Source organism: Lutra lutra, chromosome 4 (assembly GCF_902655055.1).
Source record: "Lutra lutra chromosome 4, mLutLut1.2, whole genome shotgun sequence".
Classification (NCBI taxonomy): domain Eukaryota; kingdom Metazoa; phylum Chordata; class Mammalia; order Carnivora; family Mustelidae; genus Lutra; species Lutra lutra.
The window spans coordinates 154,440,912-154,462,557 of record NC_062281.1 but is presented as its reverse complement, the minus strand read 5'-3'; the positions used below and the strand labels follow the sequence as shown (position 1 = coordinate 154,462,557).

Genomic DNA, 21,646 nt, shown 5'->3' with positions numbered 1-21,646 from the left:
GCTCCGTACTTTCCTAGTGTTCCTCTGTACTTTCCTGGAGTGTGGCCACTCCAGCCTCGTTTCATCTGTTGGACAGAGATCCGTCTTTGTCTCTTTCCCTGTTGTTCCCCCAGGGTCTACAACTGTGCCTGGCATGCAGTAGGTGCTCAGTAATAGTTAAAGGGCAACATCAGCTGGAGTGTAAGCTCCCTGATTCTTCTCTGTCTTCAGAAACCTGCCAGTGCGCAGACACGGAGCAGCTGTGACAACGTGGGAGGAATACTGATCTGGAGACAGGCAGGATGCCAATCCCACTACTGTGGGGTTCTGGGACCTCTCGGAGCCTCGATGTCTCCTTCCACCAAGTGGGGATGACTCTGCCTCTTTGGGCCATCCCAGGGCTTCAGGACAATGTACATAAGCACCCAGCCTGGGGTTGGGCCATGGTAGGCAGTAAGGGAAGGGAGGCAGGTAGGTGGGGCTTACCGGTGGCAGATAAAGGTGCGTTGAGGCTGTGGTAGCTATTGGGCCGCAGGGGGTTGAAACCATGGGCTTCCCCGGCCAGACCATCCCCGCTGGCTGCTGGCTCAGCTGTCCGGTAGCAGTCGCCGTAGGGGAAGCAATTCTGGATGGAGTGGAAGGTTCCCTGGTACCCTGCAAAGGGAGGCAGCAGGGGCTGCGTCAGCGAAGGATGAGTGCCTGGGGGCGAGAGGGACCGTCCCTGCTGCGCTGTGCCGTCTCCCATATCGTCCTGTCCCTCCATACTGGGTGTGAAGGAGAGAACAGAGCTCCAGGGGGAGAAGGTGCCAGCGGTCCTGGGCCCCTTTCCCAGCTCTGCTGGCCGCTGGAAGGGGAGGGCAAGGTGGCCTCATGTGGCGGTCCCTGACTGGAGTCATTTGTGGCTGATGCAGCACTCTGAGGGAAGGGACTGTCGGCCCCCCAGCCCCACCTCCTGAGATGCCTGCTCCCTGTCCTTCCTCCAAGCAGCAGGCTGTTCCCACCTGGTCAGTGCCAATGCTGTTCCCTTCAATGCCTTGTCAATGGAACAGACTCTACCCCACCCCTCCAATGGAATTTCCTCAAGGAAGTGCCCCCGACTAGGTGTGTTGGGTCACTTGACTCCTGGCTTCTCCCACAGTGACCCTCAGCGCCCTCCCTCATTCTGATGCCCCACTGTCTCTCCCATCAGTGCCCCATACCCCTCGGGCACCCTGAGCAGAAGTCAGTGGGTATCTATGGAGAGAGGCCCCCAGCCAGGGCTTACCTTGTGGACTGGGCAGAGGTGGGGGTGGAGGGCTCTGGAAAGGTGGGTAGGGGGGCTTGCTGGAGAGTGTGGGGAAGGGCTGGATCCCTGGAGAATGGCTCTGAGAGGATGGTGGCAGCGGTGGTGGCCCAAGTCCCTTCAGTGGGCTGACCATAGGGGAGAGGAGGCCGGGTCCCAACCTGGAGAGAACAGAGGCAGTCATCAGCAGGATAGGCTCTGGGGGCCAGGGGGCCAAAGACATGGCTGCTGCTGCTTGCTTCCCTCCAGCCATGAGGAGCTCGCTACCTGATCTGCTCTTACTTAAGACACTGCAGTTAGAAGAGGAAGCTTTTACTTTGGATTATGTTCAAACTGGAATTAAATTTGAAAGTCATCTAAGCTTGAAAGTCCAAAGGGATCAGTAAAGAAGAACTTCTATCTGGTATTTAGGACTGGCAATCAGCAAGGAACACTGGTTATCAGAACGACCTTTGGAGTGGACAGAACTGTTTTAAAACCCACCTGCTCTCCCTGGCTGGGACTTCAGCAAGATGCTTAATGTCTCTGAGCCGTGTGCTGCCCCCAGGGTTGCTGTGTCTCCAGCTGGGACACTGGGATTCTCATGACCTGCGTGAAGTACCAGCCACCCCTGCAGGACCACGCTGCTCTCACTCTGCACTTGCGCTCTGGCCACCGGGAGGACAAGCCCCAGAAGAGCTGCCCTGACAGCCCCACGGCACTAAGAGTCACCACCCACTGAGTCCCCGCCTCACCTCAGGCCCCGGGAGAGAAGTTCTTGTGTCCGCCTCACACATCAAAACAGCAAGGTTCAGAGACGTGGCTCACCAGGTTAGTCCTGGCCACACTGACCTCACGGGTTAGGATGAGGGTAAAATTAAGTAATAGCACCCAACATGATGTCACATGTATTCTTAGCCACTCCATGAACCAGCATCATTATTATAAAGATGTAGGGAAAGAAAACAAGCAGAGAGTTCTGATGTCTAAGCTGGGCTTTCTTCCCCCACACAGTGTGCTTTCAGGGACCTTCTGTCTCCATCCTTGCACTTGCATACCTCCTGTGATGGGGGGCTCACCACCTCTATTCATACAGAGACTGAGGTAAGGCAGGCCTGAGCCTGTGCTCTCTGGAAGCTCACTGTCTGGAATAAGGTCATGGTAGCTGAGAGCTGTTCTGTCACCCTGACCGCAGCAGAGCTGAGGCAGGTTATCTAACTGGAATGCATGTCCATACAGCGTGGGGTCTTTCCTCATGCTGCTCCCTATGCCTCTAGGGTCTGCTCACAGGAACCAGCCTGGCCCTGGGGCCAGATGGACTTGGGGGCTCTGGGGACCAGCCTGTAAAGCCCTTACGTGCATTGCGGGAAGAGGCAGGGGGAGCTCAGAGTGTCTGCTCTCTGATTTGCCTTGTGGATCTGTTGGACCATCCACCTTAAAATATACTACAAATCCAGTGTCTCAGCTAAGATGACCGTTATAGGCCAGAAACACTACCCCTGCCCACCCTCTAAGCATGATGCGTTAGGGGAACAGATCAGCCCCTTTCTCTGAGGGAAGCAAGGCTATCCTGAAATGGAGAAAGATTTAGGGAGAGGCCAGTAGGCCCCAGGTCTGTAGCCCTGCTGGGTCCCCCTACCTGCTCCCTCCAGCCTGGGCACCCTCTGCTCACTGCCATCATTCGATGTCTGGAACCCCACCGCTGTGAGTGTGCTGAAGGTGACACGGGGGCCTCTGTGCTGGCCCCTGGTTCCCAGCCCCCCATCTCACACACTGCAGGTAACTCCTCAGCATCAAGTTGACGAACTGAATCCTCATCAAGGCTCCATGACCTTCTTATCATCCTCATGACTATTTTTAGGCTCCTCTCACAGAGCCGTCAAGTGGGAGAGGGTCTACTGCTGCCGTCTATATGCCGTGGCAGGCTGTGCGTAAGCCGTGTGTCCTCACAACAGGTTCTCTGGCTGAGGCTGGGCTGAGGTGTGGCTCTCGGGGAGGCTGCAGGGTGGCCCATAGGGGACCTACCCCCCTTCAGGCCCGCTGTGTGGTGCCCACCTGCCTCACGCCCAGCCCAAGCTTGCAGCCACACCAGCCCTTCCCTGACTTCCTGCCGGTGCCCTGCCCTGGGAGCTCCTGCGGGAGGGCTGGGCCTTGACTCTCAGGGGCACCGTGCTCAGCCCTGGGCCGGGGACACCGCAAACAGCTGATAAACACTAACCAACGGTTTTTTTAATCGCTCAGCTACAAAACCCAGAGATTAACAGCTCTGCAGAATTAAGGAGAACCAGATCTGAAGGAGGAAAAAAAAAAATGCATTCTCAAAGTTTGTTTTTCCTGTCTCAAACCTGCCATAAATTCACATTTGCCACCTTCACAGCCAGTGAAATTAAACAGAACACGACTCTCTCCACAGCCGACATGAAGGCTGAGGTTACGCTGTTCTACCTGAACTCTTTAAAAGGAAAAAAGATCATCTGGAGCTCCTCTTCTGAGTCATGCAAATGATTCCTAAATCAATATTTTTGCTTCAATTGGAACCTATAAAAATTAATATAAAACCTCACTGGCTTGGCAGACTGAGGGCTTCATACCTCGTATGGGGCTGGGGGGGAAACTGCCCTTTCGGCGTCTTCTCTGAGCCAGAGTAATAAATTTGGTCATGAAGTCAGGCCCTCTTAGCATATTTTTGAGTGAATCAGATAATTCTGTCAAACTCTTTAAACGTCCCAGCAAACCACCAGGGAGCCGCGAGTGGCCTTCCCTATTGATTTTGGCAGGAAGGGGAGGCTGAAGGCCTTTTCCCTCCGCCTTGCCGCTCTTCTCAGGGGCTGAACAAAGAAACCCATTCAAGCTGGGCCTGGGCCTGCTGTCAGGCTTGAGGGCCCTCCTCTCCCACAGCCCAGCGAGGGAGCCTGGGTGCCTGGTCCATTGGGACGACTCGATCAGGCACGGGCGCTTGGATGGTAGGCTGGGCTGTCCTGGTCTTGTCATCACTCTGCCACTCGCCGCAGGAATCCCTGACGGACACTTACACGCAGGCAGCAGGCAGGTGATGAATGAGGCAGAGCAGAGGGCCTGGGCCTGAGCGGGGAGAGGCCTCTGTGGTTTATTTTAGTTTGGTTGGAGACATTTGTGGGGCTGGCGTGTGGGTGAGCAGGTGGCCTGAGCTGGTGGGTGGGTGGGTGGGGTAAAGTGGCCCAGTGTCTGTGGAACTGGCACCAGATGCCACGTACAAAACCAGCAGGTGTTGTGTCCGCCGTGGCTGCTCCTCACCATGTTCCTAAAGGAGAAGATTTTAATACCCATTTTATAGAGGAGGAAACTGAGGCTCAGGGAGGCCTGGTTCTCTGGGTCCCCTTCGGCTCCCCCTCAGGCTGCCTCTTTGTGGCTCTCCACGCACGCACCCCCCCAAGTCTTCCCTAGTCCATGAACGGCACTTCTGCCTCCCCAGGGGCCCATCCCGGGTGCCTCCTCCCTCCCCGCCCAGCTGCGTTTCCTTGCTGATTCTCTGATGCCTCCTGGTGTTCCTCCTCTCCACCCAGCAGCCCTGGCTCAGGCCGCCACCCTCCCACATTCGAAGCTGCCTCTGGAAACCAGCCCTACACTGCGGGCCATGCCGTCCTCCCCAAACTGACCACATCACTGCCTGGCTCCCTTTGGATATAGCCCCGCCACAGGCCATGTGATCTGGCCCTGGCGACCTCCCTCCTGAGCTTGTCACCCTACACAAAGGTGCATGTTTCCCAGAACACGGCAAGGCTTCAAGGCTTCACCGTGTCTGTACTCCCACTGCTCCTTCCTCCCAATCTCTCCACTCAGTCAACTGCTACTTAACTGTGGAGCCCCCGTCTAGCACCACCTTCAGGAAGCCTTCCCTGCATTGTCCTCCAACGCACTGGGCTCTCCTCCGGGCTTCCACAGCCCATTCTGCTTCTTCCCTCAGAGCCCTTGTCCTGCGTGGTCAGTCCCTGCGGGTCTACGTTCCTTCCTCATGGTGAGCTTCTCCAGGGCTGGGGTCATCGGTCACTCGAGCATGGGGTCCAGGGCCAGCCCCCTTCAGGGGCTCAGTAACTGGACGCTGACTGACTGGATGAGTGAGTAGCAAAAGGAGCCTAGTTCGGAGTCTGACAGCAAATTTGGTGATGAAGCCAGGCTGGCCCCAGGCACGGGCAGGCCAATGCCAAGGCCAAGGCTGTGGCCTTGGGGAGGAAGGGCAGAGAAGGAAGGTACTGAGGCCAGGCTTTGGGGGTCAAGTTTGATCAAGTCCTGCTAGTGATAAGTGAAAGTGGCGGGGAGGGCCGGCTGTAGGGCTATGTGAACTCCCTCCGCACATTTGCAAGGAAAACAGATTTTGGCAGCACCAGGGGCCAGCAATTAGCACATTTACCATTTCCAGCCAATTAAGTGGCCACAATGGGAACCACATTGAATACAGAAAGAGGCCGCTCCTCCTTGCAGTGATCCTGCTTGACGGGCCCCTGGACAAACCCTGCGGGCGGGGCAGTGACCACAGCTGCTAGAAGTGGCAGTGAGAGCCAGACGAGCACCTCCGGAGTGAGCAGCAGGCAGCCTCCTCGCCAAACGTGTGGCGTGAGCCGAAGAGAAGCCGGAGTGAGGCTCCCAAGGAGGCCTGGTCAGGCAGTCCAGAGTGCAGGGCAGGGCACAGTGTCTTCAGCAGTCGCCCTTACGGGGTTTGGGGGAGAGGAGGAGCGCACGCAGCGAGGCGTCAGGAAGTCCATGTGCCAACACCCTCTGCCTGGTGCGTGGCCTTGAGGCGCCAATGAGACCGTGCACAGATGTCAGTCCAGGATACGGTACACAGTAAGCGCCGCATAAATGCTGACAGTTTGCATTATCAGTGATAACCACGGAGTGTGGAGAACACCTCCCCTCACCTGCCCCTGTGCAGGTGTCTGCTTGTGGTCCTGGAGGACCGGCTTGCTGTACGTACCCGTCCCTGGTGCTCTCAGCCGTGGGGAGAGGGGACAGATGGTGGTGGGAACTGGTGCTGGCATCCAGTGGGTGGTGCCTGGAAGGGACCTCGTGCATGGGGGGCAGGATGCCCGATGCGAGCCCGTTATGGGGGGTGACAGAGCCAGGATACATGCCTGCAGGGAAGCAAACAATTACCACTGGGCTTCGGCCGCTCCCTAGAGATGGTTGTGAACCACCCAGGAGCTGTGTGTCTGCTGTCAGAAAGAGAGACACGAAGTGAAACCAGCACTGTTGTATTAACAGGAGGTCGGGGGCCCAAACAAAGAGGGGATGGCCCTGCTCCGCTGTTTGTGCCCCGGCTACAGGGCTGTATATGGGGCTGAGGCTGTCCTGAAAGCAGCGGAGGACTGAGAAGGGGCTGTCAGAGGCATCAGCAGGCCAGGCTGTGTGTATATGTGCACACACGCTTGCATTTTTTTAGGGTGGTGGGTTGTATGGAGCATGCTGCCTCAAGTCTCCAGAGCTGTTCTGTGTAGCCCTAGAAGCAGACAGGGATCCTGGAATGGAGAGAAGCCTGAGAGAGACTCAGAGCTTGGCCATACTTCTCACAGGCAGACCTGGTGTAGAGTAAGGGGCTGCCTTTGGAGGAAATGAATTCCCTGTCTCCAGAGACATGCAAGCACCGCCTGGATGTCCACCATGAGGGGTCCTAAAGACAGGGTAAGATTGTGCTTGCTGGATGTCAGGCTAGCCGAGGAGACCTATGAGAAGGAACGCCACAGACGGTTGTACAGGCTGTACACAACACAAGGGTCCCGACAGAGGAGAGGCAGCAGCCATGCTCTCATCTACGATTCTAAACCTCTAGAAGATGCCTGCAAGGTGGTACCACCTTCTACCACCTGTTACTCCCAAGGGTCTCACTCTTGTTAAGAAGACAGGTAGGGAATGAATCAATGGAAGACCTTAGGTCATAGTTGTTGCTACAGGGGTCTAATGGAGGGTCTGGGAGTAGTTATTGAGGCTAGTGCTTCCCAAATGCCTTCACCAAGGAACCCCAATTAGAAGGGAGAATGGACCCCAACTCTGGGACTAGAGCCTGAGAGGGACCCAGCAGAGGTGGCAAATTTTTCCTCTATTTTATCTGAAGAAAATGGGACCAATTTTGTTCCCCTTTTAAAATATAGCCACATTTATTTCACTTTTATGACACTGACATCATTTTCCTAGAAATTAAGTCATTATATTGATGGCCCGGGACAACTCTGCAGGCTCAGGGCCACACCCAGAGCTCTGATGCAGGGTTCACACTGATTAGTCCGAGCTCGCCTGGGTCAGCTGCTGCAGTTTGAACAGCATTGTGGGTCCAGACCCAACGCTCTTTACCACGAAGACCATCCGAGCACACAGCACACTCTTTCGTGGATGGAGTCAAGAAGGAACTTTTACATTCTCCAGTGGCTGGGGGCTTCCGAGGCTAGCCCATCCCAGGTTGGCCCCTTTCGCCTAGGTCTGCAGCTCAGGAAGCTACCACCAGGAACTGAACAGGCCAGGGGAGGCTCCCTCCCTGAACTGCAGCGAATCAGGCCTCCAAGTGATACCAAAGAAAGCCTACTTAAAGCCAGGCCAAGGAACTGGCCTGGGGTTCCAGCTCAGGCTATGTCCAAGATGTCCACGTAGGGGCCTGTGGGCCACGCTTCACTGTGGGCTGGCTGTGAGACCCCAGGGCTCTGAATGGGCTCTTGGGGGGCCCTCTGCCTCTCAGCTCCAGGCCTTATCTCTTCCCATCGTGGGGACCTCTGGTCCCAAGGGCGCCCCACCATCCATCCACCACACGTCCCTCCCCAGCTCTGTCAGGAAGGCACTGGAGGGGGTTTCTGGGGATAGAGCCTGGCTCGGCACTGCTCCTGGCTTGCTCCGCTCACCACTCTCCTGAGCGTCTCACCTGCCATCTTGAACCAATTTGGAAGCCTGACAATTAGGAAGGTCTAGAATCCCGATAAATCCTGCTCTCTCTCCCTCAGCCGTGCTGACCTCGTGCTTTTCATATCCTCGCTGCCCATCACATTACGCTGGGTCTGCTAAAGGAGCCTGCCAGATAAGCTCCTGAGGGTTTCCTGTGAAGAGAGCTGGGCCTTCCAGTTCAGAGACAAGCTCTTGGGAGTTTACTATCATTAGACAAGGAACATTTAATGTCACCCTTGCAAGCTCCTCCCCTTCCCTCCCCACTCTGTTCTGGACTCCTCTCTGTCCTAACACTCCTTGAATCTGCCCCGTTTCCCCCTGCCTTTGCCCACCTTCCCCTGTCCAGCCCTGTGTAGACAGTGGGCTAGGCATGCTGAGCATGTAGGCAGACGGCAATGGCGATGATGGTGGCACAGCATCACAAGGGCTGGCGGAAAGGGGATGCCATGGAGCCTGCTGGCCTCTCCCCAAAATGCACCATTTGAGGCTATAAATCACCATCTTCTATCATTAGCCTTGAGTGCTTGACCTCTGGCCCTACCATCTTCCCAACTGCACCCCAAGCCTTTGCTGTGTGGCCTGCAGAAGCTAGTGGCTGACGTGCAGAGGGATCCAGAAGTTCTGCGCCTGCCTGGCTGGTCCTCGTCTCCCCATGGGGCTAGAAGCAGCCTGCAGACAGGGACCAGCTCGGGGCCTGGTACCCAGCAGGTGCCAGTACGGTGAGGGGAGCATCGGCGGCCGGGAGGCCGCAGACTCTCTGATAATGGACAAGGCCTGTGGCTGCACAGACAGCCCAGGTTCAAGTCTGGCCTCTGCCATTGACTGGCTATGGAGCCTCAGCTTAACCTCTGGAGGAGTTAACCTTAACCTCTGGAGGACTAAACCCTAACCTCTGGAGGTCCCGTTCCCTCATCTGGAAAGAGCAGAGTAGCGTGCACTTTTTGAGGCGGACGTGAGGGTTTTGTTAATATGGGCACGTACAGTCCCCAGAGCAGCTCCTGGCATGGATTCGGTAAATGGTGGGCCATGCATTATCATGAGATGGGGGAGTACACAGTTCCTCTTCTCACTCACCACGGGCGACAACAGCAATGCTTGCGATAAAATTATCTGCCACTCTGGGTTTATAGATGTAATCACATTGCAATCACATTTGTTGTCATAGCAGGTCTGGGGGAGAAAGTGACACTCAAGGCAGGGAAGACGCCACTCACTCGCTGTCAGAGCAGGTGTGGGGTTACCCGGTCCTCCCATGCTGCTGCCTCAGTGACTCTGCTTCTCCTCTACAGCATGGGCTCATGGGGACCGAAGGAGAGGGTGTCCGTTTAGTGACCAGCCCGAGCAGGTCCTCAAGACATGGCTATTCCAAGTCTGGCCCTTTTCCCTGGGAGAGGCCCCAGCCCGGTATCCTCGAGAAAAGACTTCCAGCCTGGACCAGCTGCTGACTTTTCCACGTGACCTTGGGTCAGTCCCCCTCCTGCCCAATCCTGAGTCTCCCCATATTAAAAATGAAGGGGCTGCAGGGACCTCTGCCCCAGGCCAGCCACTGCTGATCAGTCACGGCCCTCCTTCCCACTGGGGCCTCAGAATCCTTAACACATCCCTTATCCCTGTGTCTCTTCTCGCCTGCTATTTTACCAATTCTGACCTTGCGAGAAGAAGCCTGTGGAAGAGGGTGCGATCCCTGCTCCATTCTCCTGGGGTGTCCTTGCCCTTAGAGACCTTTGTGAGCACAGATCCCTGTGAAGGGCAGCCCAGAGGAAGCGTAAACACCTTCTCTTCCTGAGGCTGTCTGGTAAGGGCTCTGACAGAGTTTTAAATCTGCTGCTACTTCCACACTGAGGGGAAAGCATTAAAAATGAGAAAATAAAAAATGTTTAAGATGGTTAGAGTAATTCAAGAAATCCCAGAGGGTGGGAAGAGCTTTCCTCTCTGATCCTGCGGTTTCTGTGGGGGGCACTGGGGGCACAACACCAGTCTTGTCAGTGGGAATCTCCCGACAGGCCACGCCGCCAGCCACGCAGCAGGGATTTCCTGCTGGGGCCTAGGGAGGACGGGCAGGCCACCTCAGCTGGACCAGAGGCTCTGAGTGTCCGGCTGGATGGACCTGCAGGGTCCCAGGGATCGAGGGGCTCTATGTCTGGGCTGCAGAGTTTAAGAAGCTGGAAGGGATGACGGCCACGTGGTCCATCCTCTCTGAGGCTCAGTTTTCTCTTCTGAAGCCCGCTGTGGTGGTGTGGAGCCCTGGCGGGGCACATGGGACTTTGGCTTGAGGCCTGGGCCTGAACCCTGACATGGGGCCTGAAGGAAGTGCAGGAGCTGCCTCAGCGAAGGGCTGGAGAGGAGGCCGGCTGCGCGTACACAGCGGCTTGGAGACGAGAGGGAGCATGAGGTGCTCAGGAACCGTGTTTGATGTGCCAAGGTTGGGGTGGACCTGGCCTTGTGAGGTCTCGAAGGCCAGGCTGAAAGGAGCCTGGACTTCCTCCTGTGGGCAAGAGAGCCACAGGAGAGGGTGAAGGAACATAAGTCAGGGGAGTGGGTGCCTGCATGGCCCCTGGGAGCCCACAGAGCCTCACCATCTTCCTGCAGGGCTGTGCTGCCGGCCCTGCCTCCCTGCACACCTACCTGGGAGCAGCTCCTGGCCCAGGGGGCGGCCCCCCTTCCTGTCACTGGCAGCCAGCTGTGTGGACCCATGGAGCTGCTGCAGGGCTAAACACTCAGTCAGGACATCAGCCTCGGTGTCAGGGCCCGTGTGCAGCTGAGGAGCAAACAAAGGGAGAGAGGGTGTCAGTGTGAGACCACCCACCACCAGCAACACTGGGCTTAGGAGACCGGACAGCAAGGGCTCCAGAGAAAGACCCTTCACCTCACTGCTCCTCGGCTTCCCCGTCTGTGAAATGGAGCTAATTATACATGTTGGGTTAGTTCAGGGCTGAGAAGCAGATGTTAAGATAAGAGTGAACAGGCCAAGATTTTTGCCTGAGAGAAAACCAGAGAGCTGGGCAGGCTGGGAGAGCTGTGGGCTGAGCTACAAGTCTGACCTGGAGTGAAGGGGGGAGGGAAGGAGGTTGGTGGAAGCGTCCTAGACTGAGTCCTCAGGGAGCAGCTATGTGTTGGAAGTCAGGGATCCTGTGTCCCCCCGACAGAGGTTTTGCCTCAGTATCCCTGCAGGGTCTGCCACACTCAGTTCCTGGCTGGGAGCAGCCTGCCAGAGGCACAGCCTCACTCACGGGCCCAGATGGGTGTCCAAGGATGCAACTGGGCCCTCCCCCAAGCAGCCACTGTGTGGCGCATTCTTGTGGCTGCCACAGTGAACTCGTGTGTAACATACAGTGGGCACAGTGGAAGTGTCTTTCCTTCCTTCCCCCCGTCCCCGCATCTTTCTTTCTTCCTAATACAAGGCACAGTGGAAACAGTCTAGGGCTAGAGACAGAAGACCCGGGTTCAAATCCCAACCCATCTCTTCTGACTCCCTGTGTGACACTGGACAAGTAACTTAACCTCCTCGGCTGTCCCCTGCCTGTAACAAGCAATGACAACTTCCCCCTCAACCTCCGGCTGCTGTGTGGAGTAAGGAGATGACATCTTTGAACGAGCTTGTTGAAGGTACTGTGTGAAGGGCTGGCTGAGCCCCACATGGTCACGTGACAGTCAGCACACTGGATCCACATATGGACTGAAGTCGCAGGCTGAGAGCAGCCTGGGCTGGCAAATATTTTGGCCAACAACTCTCAGTTGTCCTAAAGGCAGGCTTGAGCTCTGTACCCCAAAGTTCTTCACCTCCCCAGAGAGGCCAGATGGGGACAGGGTTGTGGCTGGTTGAGGCCCTTGGGACCTGGGGCAATGAGGCAGGTCTGCACCCTCCCAGGGAAATCCCAAAGCCTGACTATCAGAGCCCTGAAGATTGACTAGTCCAGACTCTTCATTTCACCTGGGACAAAACTGGCCCAGAGAAGGCAAGAGCCTGGTCCCACTCGGCACAGCAGCTGAGAGTCAGCCCGCAGGCTTTTCCCACCCTCCCAGGCCAGAGAGCTGGCACCCAGGCTGGGGGATGGCTCGCCCAGCCTCCCGACAGGCTCTCAGCTCCTTGCCCCAGCAGCTGCTTTCCATGTAAATTCAGTTTCTGGCAAAAGAGGGCCGAGGCGTGTTCTTGCAGACCGCAATGTCGATCGGATTAGGAGCAGCAGGAGAGGAACATTAAGGAAGAAAAGCATTTCTAATTCTCCCTGAAACGCAGCAGGGCTGCCAAGGAGCTGTCATAATACAAGGGTCGCTTTACCCAGCAAGACACATCATCCCCGATGGCTCCTAATGGATGCCTATGGTTGGGAAGCTTGCAGATCTGCGGCCTCGGGTCCCTGGGGCTCAGTGCGAGCCAAGCACAGGGCCTGGGAAAACCGGGGCAGGATTCTGGTCCTCGGGCACCAGTGGGCTCAGGATAGAAGCCTCCTTGGCATAGAGCCCAAGCCATTCCGCATCCCTGCTCGGGCCCTTCAGCCTGAGAGCAGTGGACAGAGCTCAGGCCCTGGAGACGGGCATGTCTGGGGTGAGACCCTGGTGGTCTCCCCTGCGGTTCACGACTCCATGCTGGGTTCAGTTTGGCCCTGCCTTGTCGCAGTGAGGACAGATGGGGTGTTCTCACCGGACAGCTCAGGTGTAGGATAAAGACCGAAGCCTCAAGCTTGGCTGCTGCCTCCACCCCGCCATGTCTTTCCAGCAGAGCCCTGCGTGTCCCAGACCCATCTCTGTACATCCCCACCCCCCAGGACTGAAGCAGGCCTCTTTCTCCAGCCTCTCTGCCTCTCTCGGCTTGACTTACAGCCCTATCCACAGTTCTTAAAACAGTGCTTGGAAAATGGTAGGTACTGCATAAATGTTGCAGGGCGAATTAACAGGCTCTCCCTGCTCTGTCCTCCGCTGTCACGCTGATACCCCTGGACTGGCCCTGGTGTTTCTCTTCACCACCCCCTTCCCTTGCACTCAAGTACCTGCCTCCCACGGCCCTGGTGCTCTTCTGGAGACGTGGGTTGAGCCCAGAGGTGGGCTGAGCCCCAAGTGGCAGTTCCATCCCCCCACTGCCCTGGGTCCCTCCTGCTCCCACCCCAACAGGCTAAGGCCCCCTTTTCTGCACCCCTGACTATTCCCTGTGGACTTCTACTGTCATCTTTATTATATTCTACCAAATGAGCTCTTTATGTCTGTCTCTCCCTGCCAGGTCCCCATCGGAGGATGGGGACTCTGCCTACACAGAGCCTGCCATCAAATGTTAACTAAGCGAACCAGGGCGAGGGGGCAGATGGATGATAGAGGAGCTGTATGTGGACGTTCTGTGGGTGGATAGATGTCTGGCCGGCTGGAGGTGAGCAAGTGAACTCAGGGGCCAGGGGGGAGGCCGGTCTCAGACGATGGACAGCAGCATCCCCAGGTGTGTGGAAGGGTGAATGCAGGCAAGGCGTGTGGGTACCTGGCTTGTCGCCCGATAGGGGTCTGCGAGGCTGGGGGTTGGGGGGAGACACTGGCAGAGGTGGGCCTGGGATGGAGACTCTTACCTTCTTACGCACTTGCTGCTCTTTGGCTGAATGGGCCTTCACGTGCTTGCGGAGGGAGCTGGGGTCCGTGTAGCGCTTGGAGCAGCCGGGGATCTGGCAGGCGTAGGGCTTCTGTAATATCAGAGGGGCAGAGGTGGGGTGAGGGAGCAGCTGTCTGGCAGCCCAGTGTTGCATTCTGTGAGCCGCAGGGGGAAGGGGCCAGCTGCAGGCTCACACCCAGTCCCTCCCCGTGTCCCCAGCCAGGAGGGGTCTCAATCAGCCAGCCCTGCCAGGCCTCAGAGTGAAGGAGGGGTTGTAACTCCCTGCTACCCTCATGCTGGGACCTCAGAGAGGTCAACTCCCATCGCTGAGTCTCTCTTGCAAAATGGAGCCACCTGAATTCTAAGCATTCTCCCAGCTTGGACACTGGCTCTGAGAAAAGGGCACCCTGTGAGCCCACGGCTGCAGAGAAGGCACAAGTGGGCAAGGAGTACAGTGAGGTGGCTGTCTTAGAGGAGGAGGGGGGAGAAGAGAAGGGACAGCACAGGGCCAAGCTGGAGTACGGCAGGGCCCCAGGGCTGGGAGTGACTAACCACACCTTGCAGTGGCTCCAGACACCCCAGATTGCTCTGGTCGGTGAGAAACCCAGATCCTCAGTCCAGGGATCACAGGAGGCTAGGAGGGAGCTGGATCTCAGACGAAGGCCTGGGGAAGCCGGGGGTCTGGGCCCTTTGTGCACTTTCCCCTGAGCCCCTATCTCATTGCTCATCTAGAGCCAATCTATACTTTTTACTGCCTCCCCTGTTCCTGCTTGGGGCTCACACTGCTCTCTGTGACCCAATCTCACCTCCCACCACTGCCAGAGGACCCTTGGCCATGCTTTCACCTTTGAAAACCCCTCCATGGCTCCCTTGTGCGCTCTGACACAGCCCATCTCCCAGCACTGAAGACCCTTTGGGACTTGGGCCTGCTGAAGTTCTCACCCCTCCTCCTGCCCCCATCCTTGTACACCCATCTGCCCAGCCCTTCTGGAATCTTCTTTCCACTTCTGCTCCCTGACCCTCCCGCGGGCAGCACTGAGCACCCAGCACTGCTGGCCTTGTTCAGTGTCCTTCTCCTACTAGATAGTGCACTTCCTCGGGGGATGGTCCCTTCTGATTCATCTTAGGTCCCAGGGACTGACTCAAGGAGCAGCTCTAAACTGAATTCTGAGCTTTCCCGTAGGGGGTTCCACAGGACCCTGCTTGGGGTTCCAGCTGCTACTGGGGCTTGAAACCTTCCATCCCAATATACTTTGTGGTTCTGATTTCTCCAGGCCCTCTGGCCTCTAGCAACTGCAGGGAACTGGAGGGTGTGTGGAGGAGGGGGTACGTCTCAGATTAAGTACCGGGGACGGGCCATGTCCCTGTGAGACAACCCAGTGGAACTGCCCCCCCCCCCCGCCCCTCCCTAACCTCCAGGCAACTCTGTCCCCACTGGTGTGAGGAGAGGCCAGTCCAACCGCAGACCCAGGGACCTCATGGGGAAGGGGAAGCAGAAAGAGATGACCATACCTTGGTGCTGCTACGGACAGCCGCCAGGTTAAAGAAATGGAGGAGAGCAAAAAGAAAGAGACAGAGAAGTGAGCGGCTTGCCTCCCTGAAAGGAAGGTGCTGGGCAGGAGGGCGGAGGGCACGCCTCAGACCTGCCCCTCTCTAGCCACGTGAGACACAGACGTGTACACACACACTCACACACACACACACACACACACACACGCACACACATTCTCCTGGGCCCTGCTTCCACCCCAACACGCGGACATATGTACACATACATGTTCTCCCTCGTGGGCCCCAGCTGGTCAGGCCCCAGGCCCGGTCCCTCAGGGACACAGATACAAATCCACACGCTCTTGCCAGAAAGCAAACAAACAGAGCTCCGAGTGTGCAGGCGCGCTCGCCTGGAAAGGGCACAAGGCCCATCTCCGTGTTTGTTTTTCCAGACATGTGCAGAACATTCCTCCAGCCCTGCTCCTCTGTGAGCCCTCAGGAAACCCTGTGGCTGTCCCAGGTGGCAGCTAAGCCCAGGCCTGGGGAGTCACCGTCCCGGCCCCGGAGCCTCATTAGTAACAAGGACACTGGTGCTGGTGCAGGAAGGATGGAGGGCCATGGCCCATATGGCCCTCCAGGTCTGTGTGCGGCTACTCTCCACTGGAAACCCGTTCGGCCTCACACCCACTGTGGGAGAAGCACAGAGGAGGAAACAGAGGCTGACGCGTTGCCCAAGATCTCAAAGCGAGAGTGTGTTAGTGGCATTCTGGGGTGGGGGGGCTCTCCTTGCCTGGGCACAGGAGACCTGATCACCCCCTGCACAGTGGTGGTCAGGACTCCGAGCGCCAGGGGACACGGCCGGGTTTGGTCAGCTTTCAGTCAGCAAGTCAGAGCAGGGAAAGGAGGGACTCACGTTTGCCGTGTGGACCGTTTGTCATGCCTACACCTGCATTGTTCCAGTTAATTTCCGCCATGTCTCCCTGATGATGTAGGTGTTTGAGGAAAGTAAGGCCCAGAGAGGCTAGGTGGCATTCCTTGGAGCTCTGGGCCCAGGTGGAGGGCCAGACTTAAAACCTGGCTGGCTCTCTCTAGTCTGTTCTGCCACTTTCCTGCCCATGGTGAGAATCCCATGTTCTTTGGCGCCAGAGGGGAGCTGGGAACATGACTGGGTCCCTTTTGGAAAACAAGGCCCAGCCTGCATGGGCTGACCCACTGGCCTCTGTGTGCTGGGAAGGCAACCTCTCTGGGCAGGATTGCCAGAGCTCTTTCTGTGGGGATGGGCACAGCTGGGGGCTGGGCTTGGCGGCTGTACCTCTAGGGCTTCACCAGGACCTGTGGGGAGATGAAGACCTGCCATAACCCTCTGGGCTCACTGTGGGCCTGACCTGACCTAGTCCTCACAGCTCTGTTCACATACCAAGTGGGGGCCAGAGGCCTGTTGCTTTGGGGCTGGGTCCAGGAAATGCAGCAGGGAGGGAGGGAGGAAGGGGGCAAGTCAGAGTAGGTGACCCTGAGAGGCCCAGAGGGACACTGTTCAGGCTAGAGATTGCATGTGCAGAGGGCCTGGCACTGTTGGTGCTGTCCTGCGGTCTCTGGGAGACATAACCAGGGGGCCTGGGCATGGGCTATGCCCCTCAGGGCCTGGGTGGGGACCAAGGACCCCAAGGCCGGGCTTATGAGAATGTAATGAAAGCAGGGGTTGGTGAGAAGGCCTCACTTCACGTCCCCAGCACAGCCTGTGACAGCAAAACCTGAGGGGGGAGGGGTGGAAAGAAGGGTTGGGTTCAGTTGGGGACAGGGCTCCTTCTTCCTACCCTGTCCCCTGTACTCAGATCCCTACTTTCCAGGGGGACTGCTACCCCAGCTTTTCCAGCAAAGGGTCACTGGACTCTGCCATGTACCAGCTGTGTGACAGTCAGTGACTTCATCGGAGTCTCAGTTTCTTTGCAAAATGAGAATCGTGGCCTTTACCTTGTAGACTGTTACCAACGTTAAACTGGGAAGAGTGTATGGGACACTGGTGGTGAAGGAAACGTATAGAACATCCTGGCCAGGACCTAACCTGCACCCACCCTGTGATTTCTCTATGTTTCTAACATTTTGGCTCTTGGCTTTCCCAGCTCACTCCCAGCTCTGACTGCTGTTGTTACTCACTCTTGTGGGCCTCTGTTTCCTCATCCGTGTATCTGTCTGTTAGACAGCCTGGGCCCATTGGCCACTCGGTTCTTCCAGTCCCCCACCAGCAGAGTCCCCCAACGTTTGCCCAGAGAGCAGAGAGATACAGACATACACTCTGGATGCAGACCTGTCTCCTGCTGTACTTGGGGACGGGGTCCCCCTAGGCCATATGCACCCCTGGGACTCGGGTGTGAGGTCCAGCTCCGAGTCAGCTCTGCCACCTCCCAGCTGGGCAGGCACTGAGCCTCCTGGAGCCCCGCTTCCCTCAGCTGTCAAAAGGGTCAGCGGCCCCCTGACAGGCAGGGTCAGTATGAAATCGTGGGAGACGATGTTTTTGAAAGTGTGTTGCTAACCGCTGAGGTCTGGATGCCCAATAGAGAAGCTGGGACCGACACTGTGACAAAGCTGAGGGTTAGTGCCGTTTGACCCAAATGAGGGAAAGGGGATGGCCATACAGGGATCTGGGGCCCAGATCTAGAGTCGGAGGCCCTGCTCACCTCAACCCCACACCCACCGTGCTTAGGGGCTAAAGGACAGCCCTGGAGAGGCTCTGACCTGTCTCCATGGAGGGTGTGGGATGGGAAGAGCAGGGAAGGCCTGCTCTGCGGCTGGCTGATGGGTTGGGGGAGAGGCTGCACAGTGGTGAGCCCACTCTCTCCATGGGGCATGTCTGGACACTGGTGCCCAGGCCAGGAGCCGCAGGCTGAAGCAGTGGTTCTCAACTTAGAAGACTTTACTTCCTCTTCCCCGGGCTATTTGGCAATGTTGAGAGACATTGGCCACAACCGGGAGATGGAAAATTGCCCCTACCTATCGGACAAATGTCCCATAATAACAGGCCTCCCTTCTCCTGGCATAGTCATGCTGCCCAGAATGTCAGGGCTCAGGACAAAGGCAGGTTTCCGCATGGGCCCTGGCTGCTGGTCTGCTCCGCACAAGGGAGGGAGCGTGCATTCCGCCCACCCCTTTCCCTCGGCCTCTGCCCTTGGACCTACCGTGTCCAGGTGGGTGCGCTGGTGCTTGGCACGATCGCTGGAGTTGCTGAAGGCCTTCTGGCAGCCAGGGTGCTGGCACAGGTACGGCTTCTCACCCGTGTGGCTCCGCAGGTGGATCTTGAGGTTCTCCAGCCGCGAGAAGGCCTTGCTGCAGCCTTCAAACTGCAGGAAAGGCCAGTGAGGGGTGCTCTACAGCCCCGGGGGGAAGCCCGCTACTCAGCCTGGGAGCAGCCCCAGCATCCCCTGCCCCCCAGTCCTGCCCAGAGCCTCCAGGTGTCCCACTTCAGCTCCCCATGTGTGATCGGGACCCAGGCTCTATCCGGAAAACCCTGGTGGGTTCCTGTGCCTTAGAAATGGCCGTGAGGGTTAGAGAAGAAAGGGGTCTTCCCCTCTCTGGATCTGAAAGGATCCCCAGTGGCAGGTGGAAATGACATGCTGTTATTGGCAGCACAGCCTTGAAGGGACAGGAGAGCAGGGACAGATGGCCCCGGATTTGGGACCTGAGGCCTGCATGTGAGTGAGGCTTTGGGCAGTGCCCTTGACTGCCCTTATTTCTTCACCTACAGACTTAAGACTATGCGACCACCACTCTGGGCTGACACTGACTGTCAAAGGGCTCTGTCCATCTGGAGCGTGCATCAGTGCCGATCACTGTCAGAATAACAACCCATTTGTAAACTCATGGTCTTCAACGCATTGTTTGGGCATCCGTCCAGTGCCCACCATGGGCCAGGCCCCATGCTGGGCAGTGGGCAAGCAGCAGGTGTGGCCCAGACACGGTGACGCCCCTGGTTGGGGTGGGTTGGACGGAGCAAAAGTCATGGGGCCTCCTCCTCCTGCAGCCCAGGGTGCCCCGTCCTCCCAGACTCTGCCAAGCTCCCCCTGCCCCAGAACCCTCGGACTTCTCACTCCTCCCACGCTCTCCCCTACACAACCCCCTGAGGAGGTCTCTGATGTAGAAACAGAATGCCATGACTCTGCCTGAGGCCGGGCGCCCTGTATACCTTCCTGCCCCACAACTCCTGCCTGCCCCCAGCAACAGCAGGAGCCCACCTGGCCACTGCAGGCCCCAGTTCACCAGTTGCTCAGCCAGGGACACTGTCTCTCTTATAACCATACATCCTATCCCCCGTCAGCCTTCAAAGTCCAGCTCTAATGCTGCCCCCTGGCACATTCCTGGACCCCTGTGTGGCTGGCCACTCCTCCCTGCTTGTCCTCACTGTCCAGGGTGTCCGGCCAGGCCGGCACTCCTGTGGGGCACACCGGGAGCTGGGAGGAGGACCCTGCTCAGACCCGGCCCCGCTCTATCCATGCAGACACGGAGCACACTCTTGTACCACACCATAACCCTGAGGTGTGTGGCCTCCACGTTCCTGCCTCAGAGACAGAGGCTTTGTGTGGTGACCGCAGGGCTGTGACACGGCAAAGACAGGACGCAGACCCCTCTGATGCCGAAGCCCAGATGGTTGTGCTATGGCCGCTGCCTTCACAGGGCAAGTGGGCAGGGCAAGGCAACCCTTGAGGAGGAAGAGACAGAGGAACCAGCTCCCGGGCCCATCATTAGTTTCATCCCCCAGCTAAGGACAGACATGAGGACAGGGACTCCGGGACAATAACTGGTCTGGGGTGAGCTGCCTCCACCCTCCATCTCCTCCTTGAAGGCCCGGCCACAACCGCAGGCTATGCTCCGCTGGGGCTGAGCCAAGGCGGGCAGCCTGCTGCTGGGTTTTAGAGACTGTCCTGCCTCCTGCTCCCAGTCGATGGGCCTTTTCCACTTATGAAAACCGGGAGGAAATCCTGTTTGGGGAGTAAGTTGGCCACAAGCTACTCCTCTACTCTCCTACAATGGCTCTGTGCCAAGTTCACCCCAAAATGAGGTGGAGGAGCCACGGCTGGAAAGCGGGCTGCCTCTTGGTTCCCAGCTGGTCCCTTTGTTCCTTCGTTGGCCGCTGCCGGAAGGGTAGACATCTAAGGCCGAGAAGCAATAAGTCCTCAGGCCCCGCCTGCTTTTCTGGACTGTGCGAGAGCCCAGCAGACTCTGGAGGCCCATGTATCATCGTCTTCTCAGAGGGGCCCGTGTGCCTGTCTGGCCAGCCTCCGTCTCAGCAGTGGCTTTGTTCAGGCTGCACGCCCCACCCCCCCATGGGACGCCTTCTCTTCCATCTCAATGACAATTTAATTCGTATATTTTTCAAAAGCCCAGGACCTGTGGCTTGGTGTTTGCGCTCTTCTGCGGCAACCCTGTTGCCTCTCCCATCTGCACACACCCACCATGTCCTTCTGCTGGAGCTGATCGGGAGTGACGACTCAAGAGTGTCCTCAAGACTCTCATGACCCCAGGCCTTTGCTTGAGCTGCTCCCTGGGCCTGGAATGCCTTTCCCTCCTTCACTCATTTTGCAGATGTCTTACTGGTCTAGGTCTACTCGTGGTGTTCAAGCACGGCCTCCTCCAAGAAGCCTTCCCAGCCTCCGCAGCCCCTCTCTGGACACACTCTGAGCCTGCAGATTAGAAGATTTTTGCTGCACACCCATTGCCTTCTCCCAGACCTCCAAGCTGAGGGTCTGGGAGTTCCTTGAGGGGAGGGCTGGCATCTCCTTTGTAGGACAAAGGCTGGATTAAAGACCTGATCCAGTGGGGGTGAGAACAGAAATCCCCTGTGGTTTCCCCTGTGCCTGTGCCCTTGGGAGTACACCCTCTTCCCTGCAGGGTTCATCCAAACACTGGATACCTGTGCCCCAGGTCTGTGCCACGCCCATGTCCTACCCCCACATGGAGAAGACTCACCGGCTAGGGCACAACAAGCAGTGGTCAAGGGTGCCCTGATGGGATGCCCATCCCCCGAGATGGAACTGGAGGTGGCAGCAGGTAGAAAAGGGGTGCCGCCTGATCCAAGACTGCTCTGGGGTGAAGACGCTGCGGGGCCCACTGCCGAGCCACACCCCCAGCAGGCCAGCCCCCCGACACGCCAGGGCACCTTGAGGCTATGGGCTCTGCTTGCAGCTGCTGCCATGGCTCACCTGGCTCTCTCCATCCAACCACCGCACAGATGGCCAACAAGGGCAGAGTGAGGAGGGTGGCACGCTCCCCGGTTCACAGCCATGTGCGCTCGCTCTGCTGGGCTGTGCTGTGCCTGGGGTTACCCCGCTCAGGGCTCTCCAGAGTTCCTCATGCCTTCCGACATCCTGCCAACCCCCTTAGCATTCAAGGCCTTTCCGGGGTCTGGTGTGGCACGACCTGAGGCCAAGGGTCCAGACTTAGGAAGCAAACAGCCC

At 57.6% G+C, this 21,646-nt stretch overlaps 1 protein-coding gene across 6 annotated transcripts in view; it reads right to left on the bottom strand.

The window, feature by feature from the left end:
* The window catches only part of GLIS1 (GLIS family zinc finger 1), a 217,872-nt gene that overhangs the window by 2,423 nt on the left and 193,803 nt on the right, over positions 1 to 21,646 (bottom strand). For 5 of the 6 annotated variants that reach the window (XM_047728423.1, XM_047728422.1, XM_047728424.1 and 2 more), the window contains 6 exons: positions 18,374 to 18,535; positions 13,690 to 13,800; positions 10,766 to 10,898; positions 6,192 to 6,348; positions 1,244 to 1,422; positions 466 to 633 (listed from right to left, as the gene is read on the bottom strand). In XM_047728423.1, the coding sequence (XP_047584379.1) occupies positions 466 to 633; positions 1,244 to 1,422; positions 6,192 to 6,348; positions 10,766 to 10,898; positions 13,690 to 13,800; positions 18,374 to 18,535 (910 nt within the window). Of the gene's footprint in view, positions 1 to 465; positions 634 to 1,243; positions 1,423 to 6,191; positions 6,349 to 10,765; positions 10,899 to 13,689; positions 13,801 to 18,373; positions 18,536 to 21,646 lie in introns of those variants that run through there. The other variant, XM_047728425.1, reaches the window with a different exon arrangement.